The 27,116-nt window shown below is 37.7% G+C and overlaps 3 protein-coding genes across 7 annotated transcripts in view; 1 reads left to right on the top strand and 2 right to left on the bottom strand.

Moving 5' to 3' along the window:
• Positions 1 to 10,282, bottom strand: part of LOC147156621 (myosin-binding protein C, fast-type-like) — a 28,102-nt gene extending 17,820 nt beyond the window's left edge. The window contains exons 1-2 of the mRNA XM_086064096.1: positions 10,062 to 10,282; positions 5,018 to 5,035 (exon numbers count right to left, since the gene is read on the bottom strand). Coding sequence (XP_085920222.1) covers positions 5,018 to 5,035; positions 10,062 to 10,083 — 40 coding nt within the window. The 5' untranslated portion in view covers positions 10,084 to 10,282. The remainder of the gene's footprint in view (positions 1 to 5,017; positions 5,036 to 10,061) is intronic.
• LOC147156619 (tripartite motif-containing protein 16-like) lies at positions 206 to 26,352 on the top strand. 5 transcript variants are annotated; one of them, XM_086064099.1, is made up of 7 exons: positions 206 to 442; positions 2,061 to 2,268; positions 13,424 to 13,528; positions 15,980 to 16,169; positions 24,222 to 24,284; positions 24,385 to 24,527; positions 24,684 to 26,352. In XM_086064099.1, exons 4-7 carry the CDS (start codon positions 16,091 to 16,093, stop codon positions 25,089 to 25,091), a joined length of 693 nt encoding a protein of 230 aa, XP_085920225.1. In that variant the 5' UTR covers positions 206 to 442; positions 2,061 to 2,268; positions 13,424 to 13,528; positions 15,980 to 16,090; the 3' UTR covers positions 25,092 to 26,352. The 5 variants fall into 5 exon arrangements, with proteins under 5 accessions (XP_085920225.1, XP_085920226.1, XP_085920227.1 ...); XM_086064100.1 differs by having other exon boundaries at positions 2,061 to 2,272; XM_086064101.1 differs by lacking the exon at positions 2,061 to 2,268.
• Positions 13,771 to 16,186, bottom strand: LOC147156620 (stonustoxin subunit beta-like). Its single transcript, XM_086064098.1, has 5 exons — positions 15,977 to 16,186; positions 15,858 to 15,899; positions 15,722 to 15,784; positions 15,498 to 15,640; positions 13,771 to 14,534 (listed from the first exon to the last, which is right to left on the bottom strand). Exons 1-5 carry the CDS (start codon positions 16,026 to 16,028, stop codon positions 14,118 to 14,120), a joined length of 717 nt encoding a protein of 238 aa, XP_085920224.1. The 5' UTR covers positions 16,029 to 16,186; the 3' UTR covers positions 13,771 to 14,117.
• Positions 26,353 to 27,116: the final 764 nt, after the last annotated feature.

Genomic DNA, 27,116 nt, shown 5'->3' with positions numbered 1-27,116 from the left:
GGCGGGGACAAATACAAAGTGCCCATTCACAGTCGATAACATTCTGAGATAACATGTCAAGGAAGCTGAAACATACTCAACGTAACAGGCTAAAAGTAACTTCAGAATAAAGTTGACCAAATACAGTAATACATTGACGGCGAAGCAAATAGCCTTAGTATACTTTTATTTTGAAGTTGGCCGACGTCGTGACATAATGGCTAGCTTGACTTCCCTTTTAGCCATTTCTTTATCGTAGCTGATTGACATGGTTGTTGCGACTAACATCAACACAAGACAAAGCTATCCCGAACTCATGTTCAATCGCTACTTTAGGACGCTAAAGAAACTGCTAAAGAACGTAATTAATTACGCCTTCATTGTATGAAACGGCAGAAGTCTCCGAAGTAAGTGGCTAGCGGCTAGCTGTTAGCATGACCAACAAGTGTCTGGCTGCCGGCTGGTAAGTTTGACAGCTGATTTACTTTAATTGTTTTTCAATTTTCTGCACCAAGGCTATTTTGTAACTCACTCTCCATGTTTAAAGGAAGGGAATGTGGTTTAAATTGCACGTTGAGGTATTTTCATTATTTAAAAAAAGAAGATAAATAGAACTTTGTCTTCATTTATTTTATAAAACACTTTTGCCCATTAAAAAAGAAAAACATTCAACTCAAAATGTCAAACCTAGCTGTTTAGATTATAGGAAAACAACTTTAAGACATCAATATCTTGTTATTTTACACATGAACCATGTTAAAATAAGAATGTTTTAAAAGTTGTGTTTCTAAATCATACACGGCTTTATTTGACATTTTGAATAGTTTTTTTTTAATTTAATGAAAAAGTCGCTTTACAAAATAAATGAAAGCAAAGTACTTTTTATATTTCTTTCTTTTCCTTTTTTTTTTTGCTGATCAAAAAACGATCCGATCCGTGACTCAAATCCATGATCCGATCCGAACCGTGACTTTTGTGATCCGTTGCACTACTACTGTAGACAGACCGTTCAAATTTATTTGTAAAGTCGTTCGAATATCTTGAAACTTGTCTGTAAAACGTAGGCTAAATGCTAAAAACATTTTCAGTACGTTCAAACAACGTTATCAAAACGTTTGTATGACTTTGCAGTACGTTCGAACGACAGCCCAGTCAAAACGGTTTACTCCCCACTGGCAGTTCCACGCTACCGTAAAAGTAAAGTCAAATGAGATTATTTTCAATAAATGTTGGGAAACATTGTTCTAGACCAGCAAACTCGGTCCTCGAGGGCCATGACATGAATATTGCTATATTGGTTAACAAAAACACTTTTCCAGAGACGCTCTATTTCCCAAAGCAAGACAAGGTTGGCAACACACCGAAGCACCCCCCCCCCCCCTCGTTAAGCGGCGAATGCCACTTCTTGGGTTTCGCTTGTAAAACCTGAACTGAGCACGTTTGAGATGTCTGACTTAGCGCAGCTTGCCTGCAACTCACAGTAGCAAGTGTCTACTTTATGTCTCGTCTTCTTGGCCTTTGGAGCGCAGACAGAAGGACACAGAAAAACAACGCGTCTGATGTTCTGGGAGTGATTCTCAGGAGCACTCGGCTTCCTGAGGAGTTTATTAATAGGCCGTAATGTTCAATTGAGGGCAAAGTTGGGATATCAAATGGCGCCGTGTCTACTGGCAGCACCTGTTATTTGTTCAACAAGTGAGTCTTAGCTGCGCTTCAACTCTTTATTATTTAAATTGCCAAAGCAGCAGAAATGAAACGAGATGGTGATATTCCTCAAGTCTTGTCAACCCCCCCCCAAAAATGTTTTGTAGCGCAATACACAACATAGTTTGGCTTGAGCTCATGTTACAGCACAACTTTATTATTACAGTCCAAATAGAAGTATTACGATTTTTCAAATCACTAAATACCCAAAAGTCGTACTATCTAATATCTATTGTAGACCAGAGTCGGCTCAAAGCATATGCAAACAATTTATTTTTTTTCGCATTAAATTTTTTGTTTTTTTTACAAAAAAAACAAAACAATGGCACATATACTATAAATCCATAGTATACTTGTTTTATTTTTGTTACTTCTAGTGCTTTATCATTCGGCCCCATGGAGGTGTGAGCCGACTCTGACTACGAGAGACCTCAAGAAGAAAAAGTAACGTTCCAAACAACCATCCCAGTAGCATCGACGAATCGACGAGTTCTTTTCCTTACCATCCCAGTTGGGAGTCGGAATCTGCCGCAGACAAAGCGAGAAGCAGGAGTGAACGCAACAAAAAACGACAAGGAAGCAAAAGCACGTATGCTGCGCAACAGTTGACACACGCGCGAGCTCTTTTCATGCTCATAATACACAACTTGCCTCATTTTCAGACAAAAGAATATATGACCAAAATGAGCAAACGGCAATAGGCACAAGATTCTGGACACTTCATTAGGCACACCTGCACAATATAATCAAATATGAGCGATGATAAATTCTTCCTTTTTGAGTGACGTTGAGAAGTAGTAATTTATCAATGTTTATTAATGTGATTGCCTGTTAAACTCATTCACTGCCATTGACGGCTAAAGACGTCAAAAATTAATTTGAAATATTTCTATTAGTTTAACATTTTTTTCCACTTTTGTTAACAAGAGTATGAAAACCTAGAATTGTTTTATTGTACATTTAGAACCGATATAAAATTTGTGATTAATTGTGAGTTAACTAGTGAAGTCATGCGATTCAATTACGATTAAAATTTGTTATCACCTGACGCACATAATTTTTAATAAGCTTTTCTTTTTTTAAATCGCGTCAGGCGATTAAATTTTTTAATTGTAATTAATTGCATGACTTCAATAGTTAACTCACGATTAATCACAAATTTTATATCTGTTCTTAATGTACAATATTTTTTTCTAGGTTTTCATACTCTTGTTAAGAAAAGTGGGGAAAAAATGTTAAACTAATAGAAATAGCTCAAATGAATTTTTGACGTCTATAGCTGTCAATGGCAGTGAATGAGTTAATATTCAGGCAACCTCAACATTAAACATATTTGAACGTGACAGATTGAGTAAGGTGGTGTACGTAATGATATGCATTGTAGACTCTTCTGAGAAAATAAATTTATAAATAAAAATGCAGACACTGTGGGGAAACAAGTCAAAATATCCAGGGAACATATTCATTTGGTGACTTTAGCGAATCATCTGTGGCACACCTGCAAACAAGTGATCACGGGCACACGTCATGCTGAGAGAATCATCATTTCCACACGGAGAGGCCCATGTATGCACTTCTATGTGAATACATTAACAGGCTTACGTGGACGGGCATAAGGAACGGTCATGTACTGTACATACCTCCATTTGCGGGGGGTACGTCTATAGAAAACGAACGAGAATTAGCCAACGCGTATTCTGTTATCTTGTACTGTATGTGGCCAGAATTTTAAAAAAGCTGCGAGAAAACGTGTCATTATGTTTTTCCTGGAACGTGCCGACCATCTGCTTCCTGCTGTGGGGCGGCTGTGTAAACAAAGACGATGGTTATAAGGAAACAAGTGTATGGTGAGAACTACTCGACAGTAAAAAGTATTTATAATTAATATGAAAAAATAGATGTATAAATAATATTAAAAAACAAACATTTGCAATTTCTGGAGAAATTGCGTGTGAAGGCTTAAAGGCTAAATTAAAAAACATTGTATCATATGGAATAATTTGGAATGATATTGAATGACATGGAATGAGCTGAATATGTTGGGATGGTTTTAATCTGTCAATATATGTGGAAACTGGAGGTGAATATTGTAAATATTTGGAATTTGGGGCTTTAGAAATGTTGAAAAATGTTCATAAAGGGAATTCAGCAAAATGATTTCAATTTCAAATGGAAACCTGTTATTTGGAAAGTGCCAATGGAAATGAACGGTAAATAAGTATTGGGGGACGTTCAGCCTTAATTGGAATGAATGAGTCATGGGAAAAACATAACATTTTTGAATGAAGAAATAAAAGCCCCTATAATGTGATTTTTAAAAATATGTTGAAATGAGAATCATATGACTCGGATGAATTACGTGGAAGGAGAAGCCCGTCAAAAAAAAAGTGGCCTTCAGCCCTCACACCATAATTCCTTACATGCCTGCAATGAATGACAACAATGCAGTGAGAGGATAAGAAGAAACTCCACCCAAATATTTTTATATTCGCCTCTGCTTCATTCCTCTGTATTGCAAGCATGCTAAAAAATAAAATAAAAATAAATGATGCAAAGTGAAGACAATACAACACAATGGGATAATAACAGAAATCGTGCAAGCAGTCGACGCGCTCAGAAATGCAAACATGCGGAACCAAAGTGGCACCGTCGCTGTATTATCCCCTTCAGCGGCAAAGGGAGCGATTGACCTTTGCCTCTACGCTCTGTAATTTACTCAACTTATCGGCATTATTCAAAATAATTACCGTGACTGATTAGTTCAAATGCTTTTGGAGCACTCGATGCGTCTCAAATATGAATACCTCTCACTCATGTTGTACAGAAAAAGAAACAAAAAAAAATAACAGGCCCTCACCCTCTTCGGCTGGTTCCTGTGGGGCTAAAATGAGCAGATTATTATAAAAAATTTTTTTAGTAAACACCGCAATGCAAAGCAATGTGGAAAACACAAGTTAAGAGGCTACAACAGCTGAGCAAATAGTAGTAATAGTACAAGGAGAACACGCACACAAAAATAAATAGAACATCTCGCCAAGTATCACACGAGGCTTAGCAACATTTGTGTCACTGGGCCGACTGTTTTGCTACCGCCACATTATGATACTTATGTCTTTAAAGTCTGACAGATTCACTGAACAGGAGGAATAAAACCACGAGCGCGGACATAAACAACATTGGTGGCAGTCAATTAATGCGGTCAGAGGCCACCGATGCGGCCGTGGTGACAAAAGTGCAAAAGTGAAAATGTGCGAGAGATAATCGAGCGACGGCGTGATAATGGGAAAGGCACACAAAAGGTCAGGAGGTCAATGGAGGCGTGCGGCTCACTTACCGTGCACCTCCGCTGGCGCTACGGGAGGAGAAACAGAGGCGACGCATGATTAGAAAGCAGTGTTTATGCACGCTAATGCTATAAAATGACAACAAAGGCAAATCATTTTTAGTAGCTTTCATACAAAGCAAACCAATTCCATTTTGGATGCCCAATTACAAATGGGAAGAATCTTTAATTGTCTCCCACTCCCCAAAAAATATTTGTATTAACCTATAAATGCCACAAGATGGCGACAGGGCTCTTTTTTTCCTATTAGACATGGCCATGTCCTGACTCAATAAAGCTTCTCCGTACGCTGTCCTGGTTCCAAGATGGCACAAAATGGCGCCACAGCTTTTCAGACATGGCTTGAGCACATAAAGGCAATAAATAAACACATATATATATATAATCCAACTGATTTGTAATTGGTTATGCTAACACAGATCTGTTTATATTTTGTTCCACTTTACCCAAGAGAGCCAATGCCATCCTAAATCGGATATGCCGGTTTCTCAAGGTTTGACATGTTCATATCTTGAATAATGTGACGCTCAAATGAACGCTGACATGGTATACGCCTGTAAATCCAGTGGACATTCTATAAAATGTTCACTTTTCATAGCGTCTTAACCTTTGACACGAATCTATACAACGGCTCGTCGTGAACTGGGCTCCCGTGACTTGAGGATTTTGGGCGCTATCCTTTTAACGCATTAAACGCGTAACAGTCCATTGCAACACGGCGGGCGCGACTGTCGAGGCTTAAGTAAGCTGGAATTGGAAACATATTAAATACCAAAGTCCCCTCTGAGGGGTCAGAGCAGCAGCCGTAAAGGTCAGGGACGGTGTCTCATGACTTCCCTAAAGACAAGCTGCGCTTATTTTTTTTTTGGACCGTTTCTTTAAATAGCCGCACAAGTTTGAATTCGCTCACGCTTAAATTTAAATTTACGCCTTTGCGGTTTGCAAAATGGCCGAAGTGAATTTGAACTATGCCGATCGCCTGCCGTCATGTTTCAGGTGGAGCAGCTGCTTGTCATACTGATGTGCAGAATGTTCTCCTTTGGGGCGCATGTGTTTGTATTAATGGAAGAAAGAGAGAAAGAAAAAGTGCTGTGTTTGGAGACAAATTTAAGAAGAGCAAATATTTTCCATTTTCTTGCATAGCGTGTTAGCATGAAGCTGAAATGACTTGTTAGCATGAAGCTGACTTCCTGGTTGTTTTAAGTGCACATCTAATTGTCTCTGTTTAATGTCTTGTTTGACAGTGAACTTGAGCTTGAAGCCGCTTTTTTTGAGAAAGTGTTCACTATTTGCTAACCTGCTGTTTGTTGCGAAGTGAGATAAGCTCACTGCCGCCATACCATGTTCGTTTCTCAAAATGAGTTATAAGAGGGTGAAAAAGCAACATGACACTGCTTTAGTGTTCTTTCTTTTTTTTTGCATTGTTTGTTAGCATTTAGCAAGCTAAAATGACTAGTTAGCCGACGTTAGCTCGGTGTTTTTTTTAAATACACATCTAACTGTTTTTTTATGTTTCGTTTAACGTTAAACTTGCGCTTGAAACTGCTTTTGTTCGTTCACATTTTAAGGCGCCACCTTATTTTTCTTTTTTTGGGGTGGTTGGTGTTTAATATGCTACATTTAAATTAGCTAGCTTTTCTGCCTATGCCTTTGTTCTAATACTGTAATCTTTGTCCTTTTCTCCGCCCCAATTAAAATGAATAAGCATTGTATTTAGAAAATATTTTATGCCTATGTGAACGCAACATTAGCAACAATGATAGCTACAATAAAAGATTTGGAGTTGTATATTACCGTATGTACAGTATAGTGTGGTGTTACTTTATGAAGGGAAGCCCATTGTACCACACTTCATGAAACCGCCGCAAAGTTTCCCACAAACAATTCTTATCCTGTCAGGATGTGAATGTGCTCAACAGATATTAAAACCTCACTCTTGTTATGATGCATAGAGTCCATCTCTTATTTTAATGTGCCCTTTCTGAATTGTATGGAAATGCTACAACCATTCATGCAGATTTTTTTTTTTTTTTGTCGTTGTGGGCCTTGAAGGTCGCTTTTATACCTCGGCGACATATTTTGTCTTTATTTAGTGAGACCGTCAAGGCTTTAGCTTTTATTCCTGTTTATGAATATGTTTGCTAAAAATAACAAAGCATTCCTAAGATTTTTAAATAACCAGATTTATAATACTGTTCATTTGTTAAAACTTGATATGCTATTTAAATGCATTACAAAAAAATTGATTCGAATAGAAACACTGTAAATTTAAATGTTTTGGGTTGATCGGATGAACGGACTTTACTTGCAGTGTATTGAGCGTAAAGGGACCTGCTGATAGTTGACTGGAATTATTAAATAGGAGTTAATTGCCTTTCTATTTATGCCTCATTTTGAAGTACGGCCAATTTAAGGCTCAGCTGCGGGCGACGCTTTGTGGACTAAACAAATGAAGGCGCTAATGCAATTTGACATTGTGGGGCTTAATGTGAGAAAATGAATTTCACTTAAAATGATCTTCTTAATCATCTAAATATAGATTTACATCCAACGCTGGCTTGAGTGTGGCAAGCGGGAAAGTGTTTCCATTCTCTTATATGTTCTACTTGGTTAAGTATAACAGCAATTTTTTTGCGCGCTTTTATGTAGCGCACATTTCTGAAAGTTGAATAATTATTTAACGAGGGATGAATTCAAGCCCTGTTGAGCTCGACGGGAAACTTCCGAGCCGAGAATGATATTTTACATCCTGATTTATCTCAGCCGTGAGTGCGCAAGTGCTACAGTAGCTAATACGCTGGCGTGTGTGAAACTCTATCAACTTAAGAGGACGGCGAGGGAGGAAAAGGTCACGGGTTACTGGGGATTATTTTTGGTCGCGCCTTGAGGGTCGGAGCTGGCTGCAAAAGGAAGGAAGCAAAAAAAAAAAAAGAAGAAGAAAAAAAAAAGTGAAACATGATACAATTCTCATACTAATTAAGCTAATCTTTTGGTTGAATATCACATTTAGTGCATATGTAAAACATGCATGTGGGAATCAAACATTGGCTCTTGATCGGTGGGCGGTGCACGTGTGCAATCAGCTAAATTCAAACTCACTTGGCTCGACGTGGTTAGTAAAAGCGCATGCTTATATTTCCGAGATCATTATCAAACGAAATGTATCAAGATTACAGGAAAGTCCAGGGGGAAATAATGTGTGAAGTCCATTATCATAGCGGAGCGGATGTGGAGGGATTAGATTTGAAGGAGGGGCGGGGGCGGGGGGGGGGGGGGGGGGGGGGCTCGGGCGGTGTTAAAGCAACCTTGGCCTGTAAAACTGGCATCATACCCCACTTGACGATTTCTCATATTGGATGATTTAGATTCTCTTTGGGTCAAAGTGCTGGCGGCCGCAATAAGGCGAAGGACAACAGATGACACTTTGAGAAAGTAGCCCTTGTCCTAGGAAGCGTCGGAGAATATGTCCTTTACGCACTTAACTACAATATCAGAAACTTGCTGTCCCCCCCCCCCCAAAAAAAATTCTAGAACTATATATATATATCGCAATTTTCCTTTAAAATTGCACGATATTTACTCCTAAATTCTGAAAATAAGTATTCTGACATTTCTTAAAACTCATTCACTGCCAATGACAGCAATAGACGTCTAAAATTTATTTGAACTATTTTGATTAGCTTAACATTTTTTTTTCCATTTTTGTTAACAAGAGTTTGAAAGCCTAGAATTTCTTTTTTTTTGTACATTTAGAACAGATATAAAATTTGTGATTAATCGTGAGTTAACTAGTGAAGTCATGCGATTAATTATGATTACAAATTTTAATCACCTGATTCCCCTAATTTTTACTAATCTTTTCTTAATTTTTTTTTTAATCTTTTTTTTTTTTTTTTTTAAGAAAAGATTAGTAAAAAATTAGGGCCGTTAGACGATTTAAAAATTTTAATCGCATGACTGCACTAGTTAACTCACGATTAATCACAAATTATATCTGTTCTAATGCAATAAAAAAAAATCTAGGTATTCATACTCTTGTTAGCAAAAGTGGGGGAAAAATGTTTAACTAATAGAAATAGTTCAAATGAATTTTTGACGTCTATAGCCGTCGATGGCAGTGAATGAGTTAACAAAACAAGTGCAAATTTTTTGCATCTAATCCAGGAACAACCAAATTTCAAAATATAATTTAAGTGGTCGTCAATGCGCCCTCCAGTGGACAAAATTAGTAACAATACTTCATTTGAATAAAAAACTGCAGTTTGTGTTCTGTCTTAACGAGCCAGATTGGACCCACCTAAGGGCTGGTTCTGGCCCACGGGCTATATGTTTGACCACCCCCTGCTCTATAGCATTAAGCAGAATCAAATATAGAATTAAATATGGCTGGTTTCACTCTCAGATTATTAACTTTGCATCCTGTATATGTAAACATCTACAATAATTAGCATTGCAGGAATTAGTCTGTAAAACGCAATATGTTGGATCTAACTTGATTAGACGCCAATTAATTTAAGTCATTTTGTTATTATCATGCTATTAATGCTTAATATACAATACTTTTTTTCTTTTTTCTTTTTACAATTCATGCCAGCATTTAATACACTTTTTCACCAAATTAGAAATGGGCTTCCTACCATACTCAACAAAAATACTATTCTCATAACCTAAACATGAACTAATGCTCAGCAACACAGAAGACACGACTCCACTCCAACTAAACATCACTCACAAGTCACTTGCATTTGTGTTTTCTGATCCATAAAATTCCTTACAAAAATGTATTCTGACAATCAGCTATAAAAAAATCGACCTATTTTGGGCCCCAAGCCCAAGTTTGGGAAACACTAATTAATTTCATGGCAGCAGTACATTTTTGCTACCAAAACACTTAAATGTACTTTTATACGTTAATATGATTGTGCTGACTTAAAAAAAAGTTTACAGCAACAACCTGCAATATTCAAAGTTAATAACTTCCCAAAAGCATCTCAGACACCCAAAATGTAAGCAAAGATTCTGCACGTCGGCGTACCTGCAGGGACCGGCTTAGGCATGGTTTATTCCTGTGTCTTCTCTTTGCTGCCGGAAGACTGGACGCGGGCGGCTAGCTTTATTCCTTTTTATTTGTCCCCCCTCGCGCTGTTATTCAAAGCTCTCGTGGCACTTGAGTCACCCACACCCCCACGCTGTAAGTGAGAAGCGAGGAGCAAGGAGGCTGGCGTCACCTAAAGCACTTTCAAGTGGAGACGCGCTCAGACGGAGAGCACAGGAAAGGTGCGCTGAAAAAGGGGGGGCTGAGGGTTGACTGCGGAACGGGGGGGGGGGGGTGGAGGCTGAGGGGGTACTCGAGCAAAGTCCTCAAATCTGTCAAGAGGTTCAGACCAAAGTTTATGGACTTAATTATTTAAAACCGCAAATTCAAAAATGTTTTCCTAACCCACTTGTTGGGTTGGATTTGGAGCAGATTGGGTTTACTTTTATCCAAGTTTGGGTTACACTCTAAAAACGGTTGGGTCTAAAATAACCCAACTATGGATCAAAAATGGACTGATCCTCTACTTAGGTCAAATTGACCCAACTTTCTGGGTTTTATACAAAATGTTTTATACAAAATGACCCAATATCTAGGAGTTGTTTTACACAAAAAAAAAACATTTCTTGACTCAAAGTTGGGTCAAATTGACCCATAAAGTGGATCGGTCCATTTTTTATCCATAATTGGGTTACTCTTGACCAGACTGTTTTTAGAGTGTAGTTATTTTTGAACCAGCAGAAAACAACCCAATTTTGGACGTTTGCATGTACAAAAAATAATAATAAAATAATATTTTGAAGTGGAGGATTTACACAAAAAAAATAAACCCAGAAATTTGGGTCAAATTGACCCAAGTAGCAGGTTCATACTTTTTTTTTTTTAAGTCTATATTGAAGTATTTTTGACCCATCAGTTTAAAAATTTAGAAAATGTTGGTGGCCAATGGATGGGTTGTGTATAACCAAATACAGTCCACCTTTAAAATAAAAAAAAATCATTTGCTCTACAAATATGACCATCATGATCAGAATTAAAAGTAGAGGAGGCTTAAAGAGTACTGTAAAAATAGGCGGGTTAAAAAAATGATCCAATTTATGTCAAAATGGTGACCACTCGAGTCAATTTTCATGTACATTCTGGGTTGTTTTACACAAAACAACTTTAAAAAATTGAATAATTTTGTACAAAAGGAACCAGGAAGTAGGTCAGTCACTCCCTTTTTGACCTAAATTGGGTGATCTTTGACCAAACTGCTTTTAGAGTGTTTATTCCTAATATAATTATTTTGTGTCATTGGAAGCCACGTTAGCAATTTGCATAACATAATTTCTTGAAAATGGGCCGACTATAGGAACACCTGCCGCCCTGTATATATTGGGAAACTTGTCATGTCAGCCATCTCCTGCTGCCTCTCTTCATTACCTTTTGTCGTCCCCTCTTTACTTGTCACAAATGTGCACGTGTCAACAGTCCAAGTGGGAGACAAGCAGCCTGACACCGGAGGGGTCAGAGGTCAGAGTGTGAACCTGTGAAAGAGGACGAGCGTGTCACATGCAATACAGTCCGTCAATATGTCACGAGTGACTCGAGATTGGACAATTGGGGGAATTTGTACTCCTAAACAATTGGCCAGCTTGTAAACTCTTCCTTTGGACAGCAAAGTACAAATACACTAATTATATAGATGTTTGTTTATATGCTCATAATTTTTGACATTGGGGGGGGAAAAAGCGCATTCTTGAGTTGTCTATTTATGTGTACATGGATCCTACTGAGATTTTATTGTTCCATAGTCAACAGTAAAAATACAATTTATCACGCTCGCAGGCGTTCACGTTTTTTTTTTCTTCTTTCACAAGGAGACTTGACCAAGCAAGGTGTTCGGGCCCTTATTGACACGGCGCAATAAATTGCCGTGCTTTACAGCCTGCTTACAAATCCGTGCCATCATCTGATAAGGATGTTGAATTGGAGGACAACTATAAATATCCAGGGACTTTTACAGATAGCAAATGTAAGAGGCAGACAGAGATAATTTGTAGCCAAGTGCAGCATTTTGTTTTGCCCACAGTAGCAATAATCTACACGTTGACCTTGTTTTCACAGGTTTTACTGTCAGGCATCTTGGCTTTCTGTCTGCGCTGAGCTATATTTAAATCAGGCGGTGAAATGTAACTTTAATAAACTGATATTATTACTAGATTGACAGTGTATTTTGCACCCTGAATTCTCTGAAATGATTTAAAAATATATATCATTTTAAACATTTTCCTGCAAATATTATATGTACTTTTCTTTTTTTTATCTAGAAAGTGTAATAACGCTGCAAAGGCATCTTTTAGAAATAACAATATAACCACATCAATGCATTATTTTATGTGGGAAGACGGTAACGTCTTCTTCTCCAGAGCCATGATTTTAATATCTGACGTTATGCTTCCCTCTAGTGGTTGTATATATTTATTACATGAGTTATAATTTGTACAATGAGTCCTCAGTTAACGATGGAATTTCGTTCCTGCGTTGGCGTCTTTGATGGAATTCACGTATGTCGGAACCCTCGTTAAACCTGATGACCATAACAACTAATACAATATTTGCCAATGCTAGATGAATGAATGAATAAGTCCAGTTCAATCATGAATTTACTTTTGATTGGACTGGATTTGCAACACATGCATGTTATTGTAAAGATAGACAGCAGGGGGAGACAAAGACCATATCACGTCTCACAGACGATTGAGGTTGAAAGTGAAATTGTTTTTAATTGTAGTAAAGATGCTTAATTTAAAACACGCACACACACACACACACATCTATGGTTCATTGATATCGTGTGTGCGTGCGCGCGCGTTATTTCAGTAGACTGACTGGTCCGATCCTTTTGTATATGGCAAATAGCTTTTAAAAAAGAAAAGAAAAAAAAAAGCTATTGTGTCTATTACATTGTGTTTTTGTTGGTGTCTTTCTTTAAAGAGGTAATATTTGAGTGTTGAACAAAACTCGTTTTTATCACTAGCTTTATATTTAGCTCCATTGTATCAGTATGCTAAGCTAATAGCTTCAAAGTTTGCAGCGGAAAAATACTAAATAGGTCTAAATAGGTTGAAATAACTAAGTTTTCCGTTAAATCTACCTTTGCTACATGCTAAGCTAATAGCCTCGGAGCTGGTACGTATTGGAGAAAGAGTCAATATTTGACCTCATAATAACAGTGGCACCAATTGCAGGTTTCCATAAAAATCTCTATACATTTCTACAAATGCAAAGAATAATTTGTATGTCATGAAGTTTTGATCTGCAGTTTTTTTTTTTATTAGAGTTTTTAATTCTTCATTTCTCACTTCATTGTTTTGCAGTATGAAGTTTGTTGCCAGCAGCCTAATCCTGCGGGCACCCACTGACCGCCCATGTGAATCTTTAACTGGATAAAGTCACCAATAAAAGTTGGAGAGCAGCTGGAGGTAAAGTGTGATGGATTCAAAATGCCTCATATGACACTGATGGATCACTTGTCGTCTTTATAAAGCACCGCTTATCACCTCGGCGTTACACAAGCGCAGCGTTGCAAATGCTGCTTTAATGTTTAAGGCATGTTTGGCATGCATGATTAGCTCATTTATTAATACAGAAAAGCAAACAAACAAGTGAAATAGTCTTTAGTAAAGAGTGATCATTTTATTGTCGCATAAAATAAACAATGTCGCCATAAAATACAATCCAAATGTACTTTTTTGCTGTTTAATTGGTGTGAAACACAAATCATGTAAAAACACACTGACGAAAATAAAACAAAACCAGTTATTTTATGCGCTTACAAAAACACAAATAGCTTCTTGATTGATATACATTTGTATTTACAACCTTTTGAATGAATCTACATTTTTCTGCATTCTAACTAAATTGTATCAAATGCTAAATATACATTAATCTTGAATCAGTATTCAATGTGTTTACAGCTTATACAAGTATATACAAGGTTTTACACGTTTTAGCATTCATCCCCAATTATTGTAGACTGAAACGTATGAAAATGAGACCCTGATGAGTTCCTCATTCCTTCAAAGTGAGCGTGCATGAGGACTTTTGTCCAACCCAGAAACCAGGCATCATCCTCCCCTTAAAGGAGCTTTTAACCCGCCACAGGAGTCTCACCTCCCGCCTGCCCTCGCACCCCTCCGCCTCCTCGACGGCGTAAAAGTTGACCACCCCCGCCGGCTGGTCCAGGTACACGCCGATGGTGCTGGACTGGGGGATGTCCCAGATTTCATTATTGATGCCGTTGAACCACACCTGGTAGTGGGATCCTCCCCAGCCGAGACCCCAGGACTGGTCGTTCTCCCCCAGGCCGCAGGGTCCGTCGTGTCCCCTCCGCCCGGCCCCTTCGTGGGTGACCCCGGCCACCACCCAGCCGGAATACTTGATCTCCCAGTATGCTCGGAATCCTAAGATTCCTTCTTTGCAAAGAACCTTAGGTTGGGAAAACAACGCTATTATGTCAATCTTAGCATTAAGCTAACACGTGCGATTCTTTTTGATTCATCTGACAGTTTAAGTCTTAAAATTTAATTTCTTAAAATTGTTCACTATGTGACAAACTGATACTTGTGAAGTGAGTTGAGTTTGTTGACACCATGAGTTTGCTCGTATGTATCAATTATGCTAGGAAATCATAGCGAAAACAACTCCAAGGCTCCACCACGGGACGTCCCGTTTGAGCCTTGTGTCCCTTGTTCCAGCGGATTTTACCAGCCCCACTTTTACGCAGGTCCCATTCCAGCGTCTCAATTTTTTTTTTCCTTTTTAAGTCCAGTCTGCAAGCCAATTGTTAAGGCCATGTGTATGTCAAATCAATCTTGAACTGTCAACCAAGATAGCATTTAGCATTAGCTAAAGTAATACTGCAACCACCGGTCACCAGATTGACTAGCAATTCAACTTTTGTTATCAATGTTATACTGTTATAAATAGTCTTTGGTGATAATTTATTATTTATTTGATTTTCAGTGAAATGGAAGTGTCCCGATTTTTTATTTTGAAAATCTGGTCACCCAAAACCACCATACAAAAAAATTTAATAAATAAATGAAGCATGGAATACAATCTAACAGATTGGAGCAAATAAAATAGTTTAAAAACACAAAAATTTGCAAGTTAATCTAAAATCATTTAGCATAGTAGCTAAAGCTGCTAGTAAGTACAATACAGTTGTATTAAAAAAAAAGAAAAAAAAAGTAGAATTTTAATTTCACAATATTATACCTTTTAACTAAATCATTATTTTAAATTCAGTTTTTTAAACTTTCCTATATTTAATGCAATATTTTAATGCATTAAAAATGAAATACTGGATTAAATAAATATAAAAAAACAAACAAATAATACATACATTTAATAAATATATTGTCATATTGTCAAAGTGTTCAAACCAACCTGCGGTGTATGTTCATATCTCTCTGGCCTGTCGAGTACCGGACAAGTGACATCATCAGTCATTCGGGACACTTTGGAGCCTCCCTCTGTTATCCACAACATCTTATTGGCTGTCTTATCCTCAAAAGAAAGTTTGATCCAGTCTGCGGGAGTACATACAAACTTCCCAAATTAAAAGCAGATTTTTAAACCATCATCGTCCTTGCTTAGAGGATCATTCTTACATTTAAGGAGCTCGTCTCGACATGTTGGTTCCAAGATGTTTGGGTCGTAGTCAGGAATTTTGTCTGAGAAATAAAAACGCTCATATAAGAAGAAGAGGAAATAAAAAAAAAAGAAAGCCTTTTGTTGCAAACTCACCTTGAAGAGCAGCCACATTTTTAGGCTTCTTCCCTATTTTCTCTATCAAAAAATAAACCAACACAAACCAGTTTATTATCCCGGCGCATTACTAATGATATTGCGTGTGGTCTAATTACCAGGTCTGCGGGCTACGCGCAGGATTCTCGTACTTGGCGTGCCGGTTGGCATCTTGAAGGCCTCTGGCTGCTGCGTTAACTACCTTCACGTCTGTCAGCGGCGCTCTTATATACATGCAGGACAACACTCCCTCTCCGGAAAGACACTTTTGCTGGGCTCCCTGGGGGGTCTCCAGGCTGACATTTTGGGAAGGTATGTCCAGATAATGAGGTCACTAAGCGTGCGTGTCACACGCACTGCCAAGGCGGGATCATCACGTCAACGCCGACGCCTGGCCTGATGACCCATATTTATCTGATTAGGCTGTCACGCGCATCTCTTTGAATCTTGGAAAGTGGGTGTAGTGCATAATAAGTGGGTGCAAATAAACTTTGAGGCTTCTTTGGACAAATGTGCTGTAGCATAATAATAGCGCGTCATGATCAATCATCAGACGGGAAATTATCCACATTTTCTTCAATTGGGCTCCAGATGATTATTTATTTACTGTTACTATGCCACTAAATACATCGTGATGATATCAGCATATACTTTTTGTGACATTTGTTTGGAGGTATGCCGTAAAGGTTGGGAAACACTGCACAAAACTCCTGCATATATTTTAACCCAGTTGCTAACCAAAACAGCAACTCCTACTGTTTCAAGCGTGTGATCGAAAAATCTCACAAATTTGAGTAAAATTGGGTCATTTATAACAGCACAGTAGTTGGAAAAGACTGCCCAATATGACACACAACCCCTAGGGGGCGTAATAGATTACATTACGAGTACATTTCTAGAGGCGCAACAATTACTTGATTACTTGTTGATTATCAAATGAATCCACAACTATTTTTGATAATCAATCATTATTAAGCTACATTTTTTTAAATTATTTTTGTAGTCCTCCATGAAAGCGGACTGATTGTTTAATTTTGGTTCAAAACAAAGATGGTCGCTTTTACTTTGGAAAACAGTGATAGACATTTTTGCAGATTTTCCTCACAAAAAACACACCAACCCAGTCACTTTATCCAACGTAAATTTTGACGTAGACGTGTCTTCTGGAATTCCCCCAGTACAGGTTTTCCATGTAAGGGAGCGGTCATTAATTGCGCGTAAAAAAAAAGAAGAGGAACTTTAAATTAACTCAAAATGAACGCACTCATTTTGATCTTTCTATACCAGTGATGTATACTGACAGGCAGAACAATTAACTCATTTACTGCCAAGAATTCATTAAAAAAAAAGATAATTAAAAATTAAAGGCAAAAGGGGATACCATTTTTTTACTTGTATTTAATCGCATTACTTCACTAGTTAACTCACGATTAATCACAAATTTTACATCTGTTCTAAATGTACAATAAAAAAAGTCTAGGTTTTCATACTCTTGTTAACAAAAGTGGGAATTTTTTTTTAACTAATTCAAATAGTTCAAATGAATTTTTGACGTTTATAGCCGTCAACGGCAATGAATGAATAAAAATAAAAATAAAAGATTATTAAAAATTCGGGGCGTCAGGCGATTAAAGTTTTTAATCGTAATTAATCGCATTACTTCACTAGTTAACTCGCGATTAATCACAAATTTTATATCTGTTCTGAATGTACAATAAAAACAAATCTAGGTTTTATACAATTGTTAACAAAAGTGGAAAACAATTTAAACTAATAAAAATAGTTCAAATGAATTTTTCACGTTTATAGCCGTCAATTGCAGTGAATGAGTTAAACACCAAAACAGCGTAATAGCAAAACTGATCAGATTATTTCATCGTTGACTCATTTAAAGGCATTCATTTCAAGTGATGATATCGATTCCAAAGTCCTGGCCTTCACCACCCCGAGCAGCAAGAAAGCAGGTCAAAGCGTTTGATCCCGGATCACCTCAACTGTCAACAGCGCTTCAAAAAGTGCGTGTGCTCTCCCGAGCAACCTATAAAAGGAATAAACCCACATCGGAACACATGCTTTCCTGCTGTTAAAACATTCCTGCGAGCTCAGCTTTGCATGTCATGTTTAGCATGCTGCTGTCATGTGCGCATCCTGAGCCCGGGCCGGCCTCGGAGGCGCAGGCCGGCCTTGACTGTCAACGTGCCAAAGCTGTAATAGGGCCGGCCAGCGCAACCTAAAGAGGAGCGTTTACGACCGGGGCGCGTGTTCCTCGTGCGCTCGGGGGGGGACATGAAAGCGGCGGGACCATAAACGGCTGACGTGATTATGTAGGTCGAGATCTCGTCACTTTTTTTGTCGTGTGACTCGCGCTTTGTGACGACGAGTTTTTGGGTGATGTAGATCACGCATCTTACATGCACATGGATGGAGTCAGATATACTGGACAGTAAAACCTTGGCTATACTTACTGTATGTGGGGGGTTATTTTATTTATTTATTTTTGAAGAATTACCTGTCCAATATAGAGTCATGGTTGATGGAAATGAACCTGACAGTTATGTTTTCAGATTGAGGGAGTAAACCCACATAGGTAGTGATTTATTTAATTACTTATTTATTTGTTACCTTTCCTGCTATTCATTGAAAATCTCATCTATTTCCTGTTTTGGTTTTTGCTTATTTGTATTGCTTTATTGGTGGCGTCTGGTGGCATCTTTTTGCCAAGCAACTACTTTTTAGGGATGTTCGATACCACTTTTTTTTGTAGACCAATACCTACAAGTACAAGTACTCAACTCTTGAGTAGTCACATATAATTTTGGAGAAAGACCTATATTTCCCATTATAGCAGTTTTTCATTAACTCTTGCCTGCCAACACATTTTAAATATATTTTGGACGTGTATAACCGTTATTGGCAGTGAATGAGTTAAACTTTCTATTATATATTTTTTTCCATTTCTTAATAAAATACATATTTTATATAGAATATACAATAACAATAATCAATTAATAAATAAACAAAATGAAACTAATAATCCATTGACCAGAAAAAGTACCAATCAAAATTTGTGGTTACTGCAAGTACCAATACCTTGAAATAAGGCCGAGTATCGGCCCGATGTGAGTTGAGGAGCTTTGTTTACGATAGAATAAAGTACTCCTTCGTGGCATTTAAAGACAATTATAGAATAGTGCAAACCTTAGTGGCAATTAATTACTGGCAGATTTTCGTTTTTCGCAGCCCTCTTTCGAAATTCTACACAGAACTTGCCATGATGAAAAAATTATTTATTTATTTATTTTTTATGATCAAAATGATTACAAGTAAAGAACAAAAAAAAAATCAATGCAATTCAATTTAATTGACAATTTACTATTTGTAAGGAATATTTATTAAAAAAAACCACTTTATATTATAAATAGCTTTAAGACGTCATTGTGGAGTGAAGTCAACAAGTAAACTGGTCGAAAGTCACTTCCCAATCCCTCCATTGATGTTGAATGGAATTCAAATCTGGCCTTTGGCTGGGCTACTCAAGGACACTCACTTGTCCTGAAGCCACTCCTTTGGTATGTTGGCTTTCGTTGTTTTGCTGAAATCCGAACCGCCTCCGCAGTCTGAGGTCAAGCAGCCCGTCGGACACCTTTTTATCCAGGACATCCAGTGTTGCTACAGTAACCTTTAAAAAGTAATTGAGTTACTTGCTTTAAAAAGTAACTGAGTTAGATTACAAGTTACTTTATTTAGCAGATAATAATAATGCATCAGATTTATATAGCGCTTTTCTGGACACTCAAAGACGCTTTACATCGGATACATTATTCATGCACTCACACATCACCCTGCTTAGCATAAAAATGACACCCAATTTGGCACCCAGTTTTTAACAGTGATGTTTATTAAAAACGTTTGTTTTTATTAAGAATAAAACAAACACAGTAACCTTTTCGACTTATAATAATTTTTTATTAATTATAAAAAATAATTAGTCTTTTGAGGATTTCACTTAAAACATTTGCTACTTATTTTGGATAAAAAATCAATCAATCAAAGTACAGTCTTTCTAGACTTTCACTTTTCTATAATAAAGGTGTTATTTTATATTTAAGTATTAATGTTTTAGTAGAACTCAACATTCATAATGTACATTGTTTATCAGGGCCCGAGCAGTGACTTCTGCGAGGTCCCTATTGTTTTTGTTAGAATTATTATTATTATTATTATTATTATTATCATTATTATGGCCCAAGTAGCGAACGCTGCAAGTACCCCAAAGTGGCCCGGGCTGCTAGGGCCCATTATAGCTGCTCGCAGCTCTAGTTATTATTATTCTTTTACGTAGTGTTATTTTACCTATGTAGAAAACTGTGCAACAAACCTTAATATTTTCGGTTTTTAGCCGCTGCAAACTCAAAATAGTGACTGTAATCGCTAACATCTTGAAAAGGCCAATTTTCCTTCCGTCCTTGCTGTTTGTGAACATTCGGGTCACACTGCGCTGAAAACGATGACGTCACTCTCTCAGACGTGAATGTTAATTTGAATACTCCCACATAGTTGTACATAGCACTTTGCGTGAGCAGTGTGCTGTTCATTTAGGGCCAATTGTCAATTCTTTCTCATTAGCGCCTCTCGCAGGCAGCTAAGTGTAACTACATGTGGTACCAAAAAGTGTCACTCTCAAATACTGATGTTACTTACATATAGAAGCAAATGTATTGATCAAAGTAACTTACAATGATATCAAAAGAGTAACTATAGTCTGATGACTTGACTGGAAATAGTAACTAATGCGATAAATTAGTCGTTACTTAAAAATGTCCACATTTTAGAGTAACGCGTTACTTCGTGCCGGCATTACTGAGGACATTGCGGCATTCACTTTCCCTGTAATCCTACAGTCTCCCAGTTCGTTCACCGCACAGCGTGACGCTGTCAACACCGTCACGGCCGAGCTGAAGTCTATCCCAGATGACTTTGGGGGAGAGGCGGGGCACACCACGGACTGGTTGCCGAACCACTTCAGAAAAAATAATGAAAATGTGACTAAATAATCAAACACATCTTACTGTTTGTATTTGGTTGTGTGTTTATGTTTTGTTTGTGTCGTCGGGTGCTCTCACGCGTACCGAAGTCATCCCCCTTGCGTTCGTGCTGATCGAGTGCCACGTTTAAAGGTCGGTGATGCAGCAAAGCGCGGCTCGGCCGCGTCGGGTATTTTGGCCCGGCACAACGGGATGCCCTCACATCCAAGCATCCGTGTTTCCGTTTTAAGAAAACCACATTAAAACCCCGATCCGGTTACACGCCTCTCGGTATTATTCCCAATTCTGATTATAAGTCCGCACCGCCAACCGTGACTGCGTGGCCTGTGTTGGCGCTTTAAAGGTATATAAGACCTGTCACTCAGCGTAGACCACGGACACGGACGGTCAGGATGCCTACCACTGACACAATCATGTCAGACAACTGGAGGTCAGGCAGTGGTGAGCTGGATTTTCTGCTTTTCACATGATTTTAAAGACTATTTATCACAGGTTGATTTCATGCTTGTCATTGTGAGGACGACCTAATGCTTTCCTTTACTGGCCGTATCATGCATATGCTGAAAGGATTTGGCAACAAAAAAAAAAAGAGAGAGAAAGAAATTCCACAATGTAACATTATATTTGGTTGTTTTAGAGCGTTTTTTGCAATATATATATATATATTAGAGCTATTAAAAACATTTTTTTTATCAGATTAATCACATCTTAGAATTTTGATTAATCATGATTATTCGCTTAATTAAAAAGGCTTTTTTTTTTAAATCAACATTTTTTTGAAGAGCACCTCTTATCTGTTAATTTTTTTGACATTTAGTTTTATGAGGACGTCTTCAACATTTTTTGATCCACCGCACCACTCGCACTCCTCTTTTTCTAATCAGTTAATTACTTGCATAATTTAAAATGGGGGGGGGGGATGACCCCGATAGTTTGACATGATATAATATTCTGAATGTCATACGCCAAATATTTATTAAATTATTTTCTTCAATTAATTAATGAAACGCACAATATTCTGTGATTGATCGTGTTTTTTACTACTATTTTCTACTAAGCTTCTTACAGATATTTGCTTTAGTAAAATTTTGGAATTCATGTAAAATCATCAAGTCCTTGACAAAAAAAAAAAATTCCAATGAGTTTAATACAAGAGCTTATTATGAAGTATCAGTTGGATTTAAAGTATAAATACTATACTGAGAGACGAGTCTTATGTGACTGTAACGAGTAAAATACATTCAAAGCGGCTCATGCGTGGATAACGACAATCACAATATAAACGATCAAAGTGTGTTCATCGGAACTGAGGCGGAATATTTGCTATCGTATTGATTTCCTTTCCTTATTTCCATTTCATTTCATTTATTCATCCATTAGATTGTGAATGTGTTCTGTTGACGTTTTAAATGAAGTCGGATCGTTTCATCGTCACTCGGTGACCAGAAGGCGCCTGCCGCGGTTCATGCGAGGACAACCTCAAGTTATTCTCATCGCTTTGACAGCAAACAGGTGTCTTGCAAGATAAATATCAGCTCGCACATGCGTTCCGTAAAAGAAAAAAGAAAAAACGATAGAAAATGATGAGGAGGTTATTCATGTTGGCTCAGACCGCGACTCTCGTCTTTTTATCATCGTGAGTCATATTTATTTTTTTCCTGGAATCACTGCTCAGAGCTGGTGTGAATGTTGGGACACTTCATATTGGATGCCGCGGCGTGAGCTGGTATAAATACAATTTATTGTCGATGTTGACATCTTAATACTGTCGGGATTATATGTCTCCGCTTCTTAATCTCCCATCAACAGAAAAACGGGGCTGCGAAAGCACTTGATTACGAAACCGTTATTAGCACGGAGCTCCTTGCGTAACATTGTATAAATCTTATCGTGAATGTCATCAGGCATAATATGATCCCTTTTTATATTAAATTATGGGATTAACACTTGCATGGTCCTTGGAATATTATATTAAAACATTTTGATTCACAAATGAAAATAATTCTACTAACCTCGATAGAAAAGTATTTGACTAATTTCCCATCATCAACAAACACAAAAATGTGTCGCGGCGTGTCATAAAATAATTGCTGGCAGCCATCAAAAATGGGCTCCGCTTATAAATGTAGTGGATGTGTTGATGTGACACAGACAGATGGCATTTTGTAAGCATACATTGGCTCACCTTCCGCCATCTGTTGCGATATCAAACCAAATGATTCTTCGAGCCAAGTATATTGACCTTAAGCGACTCTCAGGGTGAGTCGTATCTTCAAATAACCCCGCGGTGCCTGAGAATCCTTTTGGGATGGTACGTCGTCATCGCCATGACAGCCACATATCAGCAATTTTTTGCTGAACATGTACTCGCATTCCGTATTTAAGGAGAAGTACACATTACGTGTGTAAACTAAATAATATACTGGTGTCTTGTATGCTATCAAAATAACATTTCCGTAGCTTTGCTAGCACTGTGAACTGACTAACCAACGATGCTAAATTAGCTAACGGCAGAACCAGTTTTTAAGACGGCACAAGACGCAATAAATTTGCCACAAATCATTCTTGGAAGTAAAGCTGACAATGACAAACAGTTAAAAAAAAAAAAAAAAAAAACTCACAACCCCCTTGGGAAAATCTTGCTTCTTCAAATGTGTTGTGTTATCATTGATCATTGTTAATACTCCCAGTTTTTTTTTACGCCTTAAAAGTCTCCAAGATCCATTAAGAGATCATGTTTATGATCAAATCAGGAGAAAGAGAAGAAAAGTTTGTAACTCAAAGATAAGAGACGTAACGACTACGAAATTTAGCTCCATCCATCTTTGTAAAACCCACAGACTGGTTAGCTATGCTAACCTCAGAGTTTTGCTAACAGATATGGTAGCCCGCCAAACATTACGCTTCATGCTGGTTATTTATTTATTTTTTGTAATAAAAAAAAAAAAAATAATAATAATCTTGGCAAAACAGTAAAGACAAATACAGAGACTGGGTTTGGAAACATTAAGAAGTTATGTGATTACGCATGTATTAGTGCAGCTAGCTAACGCATGTACAGAGTACAGTTTAGCTAACCATTAGCTGGTTAAACATGAACCCTGGCATTTTGGTTAGATTATTTTGTTTATTTAAAAACAAAAATTGAGAAAACAATAATGACAATACAGAGACTGATTTTGAAAGCATTAAAAAAAAACTGTGAATGCATCAGTACAGCTAACTATCATAAGTAGCTAATGTGACTGAGCAATATTTTGCAATTTTGACAATATGTGAATAAAAATAAGGATGTCTTCTCTGTAACGTCCCCTCTCAGAAAAGACCCCAGCCTCCGAGCCCGATATGCCCGAGCCAAAGAGCAGAGCTGATCTCATCAAACGTAGGGACATTTTTTATTTTTATTTTTTTAATTCCAAAAACGATTTTTTATTTTTTTTTTTACTTGACAATGACAACAAAGTATTTTCTGTATCTGACAGACTGGATCAACCTTTCGTTCGATGCACGGACGGCCAACAAGATGCTGTGGGTAGCGCAGGGGGGCGCTATGGTGTCTCGCAAAACCGATGACGTCACTTGTCCCGTCTTGGATGGACCGGAGAGATTTGAGTACATGCCGCAGGTACTTGGCTGTCATGGCCAAAACTGCTCAAATGTCACCAGCTGAAGCCAAAGACCTTTAATTTGTTACTAAAAGTGGATTGATGAACGTGCCATGATTCCAAAACACATGCAGCAGATTTATTTTTATTTTTATTTATTTCCCGCGTTCCAAAAGGTGCTTTGCAAAGAGGGCATCCTGGGTTCCCGGGCCTACTACGAGGTGCAATGTTCCGGCTGGGTGGTGGTCGGGCTGGCCAGCGAAGGCGCCGGCAGGAGGAACAAAGATGGCTCCTGCGGCCTCGGGGACAACGAAGACTCGTGGTGCCTGGGCTGGAGCGGTACCAGTTATCACGCCTGGCACGACGGTCACATATCGGAAATCCGAGACGTTCCCAAGTCTTCGGTGTTAGGCGTGTACGTCGACCACCCCGCCGGTATTCTCAATTTCTACGCCGTGGGGGAGGAGGAGGAGGAGGAGGAGGTGACTCTCCTGCAGCAGATTAAGAGTCCTTTTTATGAGAAAATGATGCCAGGTGTCTGGTTGGGGATGAATTCAGACTGCGTCATCCGAAGCTGTAACTGACTTGACGGATTAAAAAAAGACAGTTGTTGTCTTACTCTACTCGCAAAGAGTTTAGGGATGGTCGGCTTGCAGGCGACATTTCAGGATAAACTAAAAACCCGTTTGAGGAAAAATACACAGTTCATTCTGTACAGTAAATTTGACTCTATTTAGAGCCGGACCAAATAGACTCCGTTTTAGGGTAATATTTACACTTGGAAGAGAATTGGAAAAAATAAAAAAAATTAAAGTCACTCAAGGGTTGAGGAACAAACTCACGACCTTCTGAAGGTTGTGATTTACACCTAACAACAGCTGTTCATACCGATATATAAATACCTACTCAATTTGCAGTCATTGTGAAAACGTGACTGCAGAACATGACTACTGTATGTGACGAGCACGAGCCAACATTACAAAAATTGCATATCACAGGAATTATTATCAGTAGAATTAATCATTTAAAACACTGATTCTAACCGCTGGGGATTGGATCTAAAATAATTATCTATAAATGATGCATCTTTGCTCATCGGTCTCTGCCAGTTTACAAGTACACTCCAAAAACAGTTGGCTGAAAAGTAACCCAATTATGGATAAAAAATGAACCGATCAACTTTATAGTTCAATTTGACTCAACTTTCTGGGTTGTTTTATACAAAATATCCCAATGTATGACCCAAATTTAGGTCAAATTAACCCAAGTATAGAGGCTCTTACCCAACTTTATGGGCTGCTATATACAAAATGACTTGTGTTTTTTACGCAAAGTTGGGTCAAATTGATCCAAGTAGAAGATAAAACCCAACTTTCTGGGCTTTTTAATAAAAATTTAAAAAAGACCCAATTTTTGCCCCAAAGTTGGGTCAAATTGACCAAAGTAGAGGATCTGTCCATTTTCGACCCATAATAGGATTATTTTATATAGATTAATATCACAATTAGTTGCCATTATAGTCACAAAATGGTGGCGTTCCACAAGGCTCACTACTCAGTCCCCTATATTTTTGTCTTTCTTTAATTACTGTAATTATGACTTTGCTATTGCATTTTTATACCATAATGGTAGATTTGGGTTTTACGGAATATTTGCGAGTAACTTTAGATGAGCTAATCATTTCAGTATACTGTATAAAATGTTTGTTTAGAAGGTGTGAACCATGAGATTTTACTCATGGTACAATAACGTTTGCAATACAATCATCTAAAAAAATGAACGTACATGATGATCTTGTATTGGGAATTTGTGGAATATGAATAAAGATGATCAATCAAGTGTTCACATTATTGTTTTGCGTATCAATGTTTCAAGCCAACACAAGCTTGATGACTTTGATTCAATGGCTGGTTTTGAAATGACATCTTTCCGCTATGTGCTCCTCCTGTGTGTGTTGTTATTATTCCCATCTTGGCCAACAGCATCCCTGATTGGCAGCCTCATTAATCCTGACACCTTTGGTTTACTGTCAGGAATACAAAGTCAACCATTTTTCTTTGCCTTTTTGAGTATGTGCATCCAATTTAATTATTCAGGTATTTTTGAAAATTTCCCAAACATTTATTCCACATGTTTTGGTGCTTGTCACTTTCGATAATAACTTTTTCTGCAACAAAAAAGAGTGTATTTCTGTTTTGATAATAAGTCATGCTTGCATTTTAATAGCCTCTGTCATATGCTGACAGCCTAAACTTGAACCACAACTATTAAATGGCTCCCCCTGCTGGAAATTTAAACTGTCACAGCCAACACGAATGTGGTATATAATGCACCACTTTTATAATAATAATAATGATAAAGTTATTTGTTTATTATCTATTAGTTATCTTCAAAAAATATTAAGTTATTTATTTACATATGTATGTATTTATTTATGCATCTATCTATTTTTGAATCTGTTTATTTAGTTGGCGGTGGTGTATAACTGCACTTCATCACACTGATAAGTGATGGGAGTTATGATGATTAAAAAAAACTACATTACCCATGAGCGCCATGGGCTGGCTTCCTGATTGAGAACGCCAAACACATGCTGTGCAAAAAAAAGC

This window comes from Leptonotus elevatus, chromosome 20 (genome assembly GCF_054856555.1).
Source record: "Leptonotus elevatus isolate MCC_2025b chromosome 20, RoL_Lele_1.0, whole genome shotgun sequence".
Lineage (NCBI taxonomy): Eukaryota > Metazoa > Chordata > Actinopteri > Syngnathiformes > Syngnathidae > Leptonotus > Leptonotus elevatus.
Note: the sequence above shows the minus strand (reverse complement) of the source record. Positions and strands in the feature narration are given on the sequence as shown.

Excerpts from the sequence above, each read along its gene's own strand:
- LOC147156620 (XM_086064098.1), bottom strand. The coding sequence starts at position 16,028 with ATGCCAACCGGCACGCCAAGTACGAGAATCCTGCGCGTAGCCCGCAGA. Across the intron at positions 15,785-15,857 it reads AAATGTGGCTGCTCTTCAAG|ACAAAATTCCTGACTACGAC; the intron begins GTGAGTTTGCAA and ends TTTATTTCTCAG. Across the intron at positions 15,641-15,721 it reads TCGAGACGAGCTCCTTAAAT|ACTGGATCAAACTTTCTTTT; the intron begins GTAAGAATGATC and ends GTACTCCCGCAG.
- LOC147156619 (XM_086064101.1), top strand. The coding sequence starts at position 16,091 with ATGCAGGACAACACTCCCTCTCCGGAAAGACACTTTTGCTGGGCTCCC. Across the intron at positions 16,170-24,221 it reads CAGGCTGACATTTTGGGAAG|AAAAGACCCCAGCCTCCGAG; the intron begins GTATGTCCAGAT and ends GTCCCCTCTCAG. Across the intron at positions 24,528-24,683 it reads GATTTGAGTACATGCCGCAG|GTGCTTTGCAAAGAGGGCAT; the intron begins GTACTTGGCTGT and ends GCGTTCCAAAAG.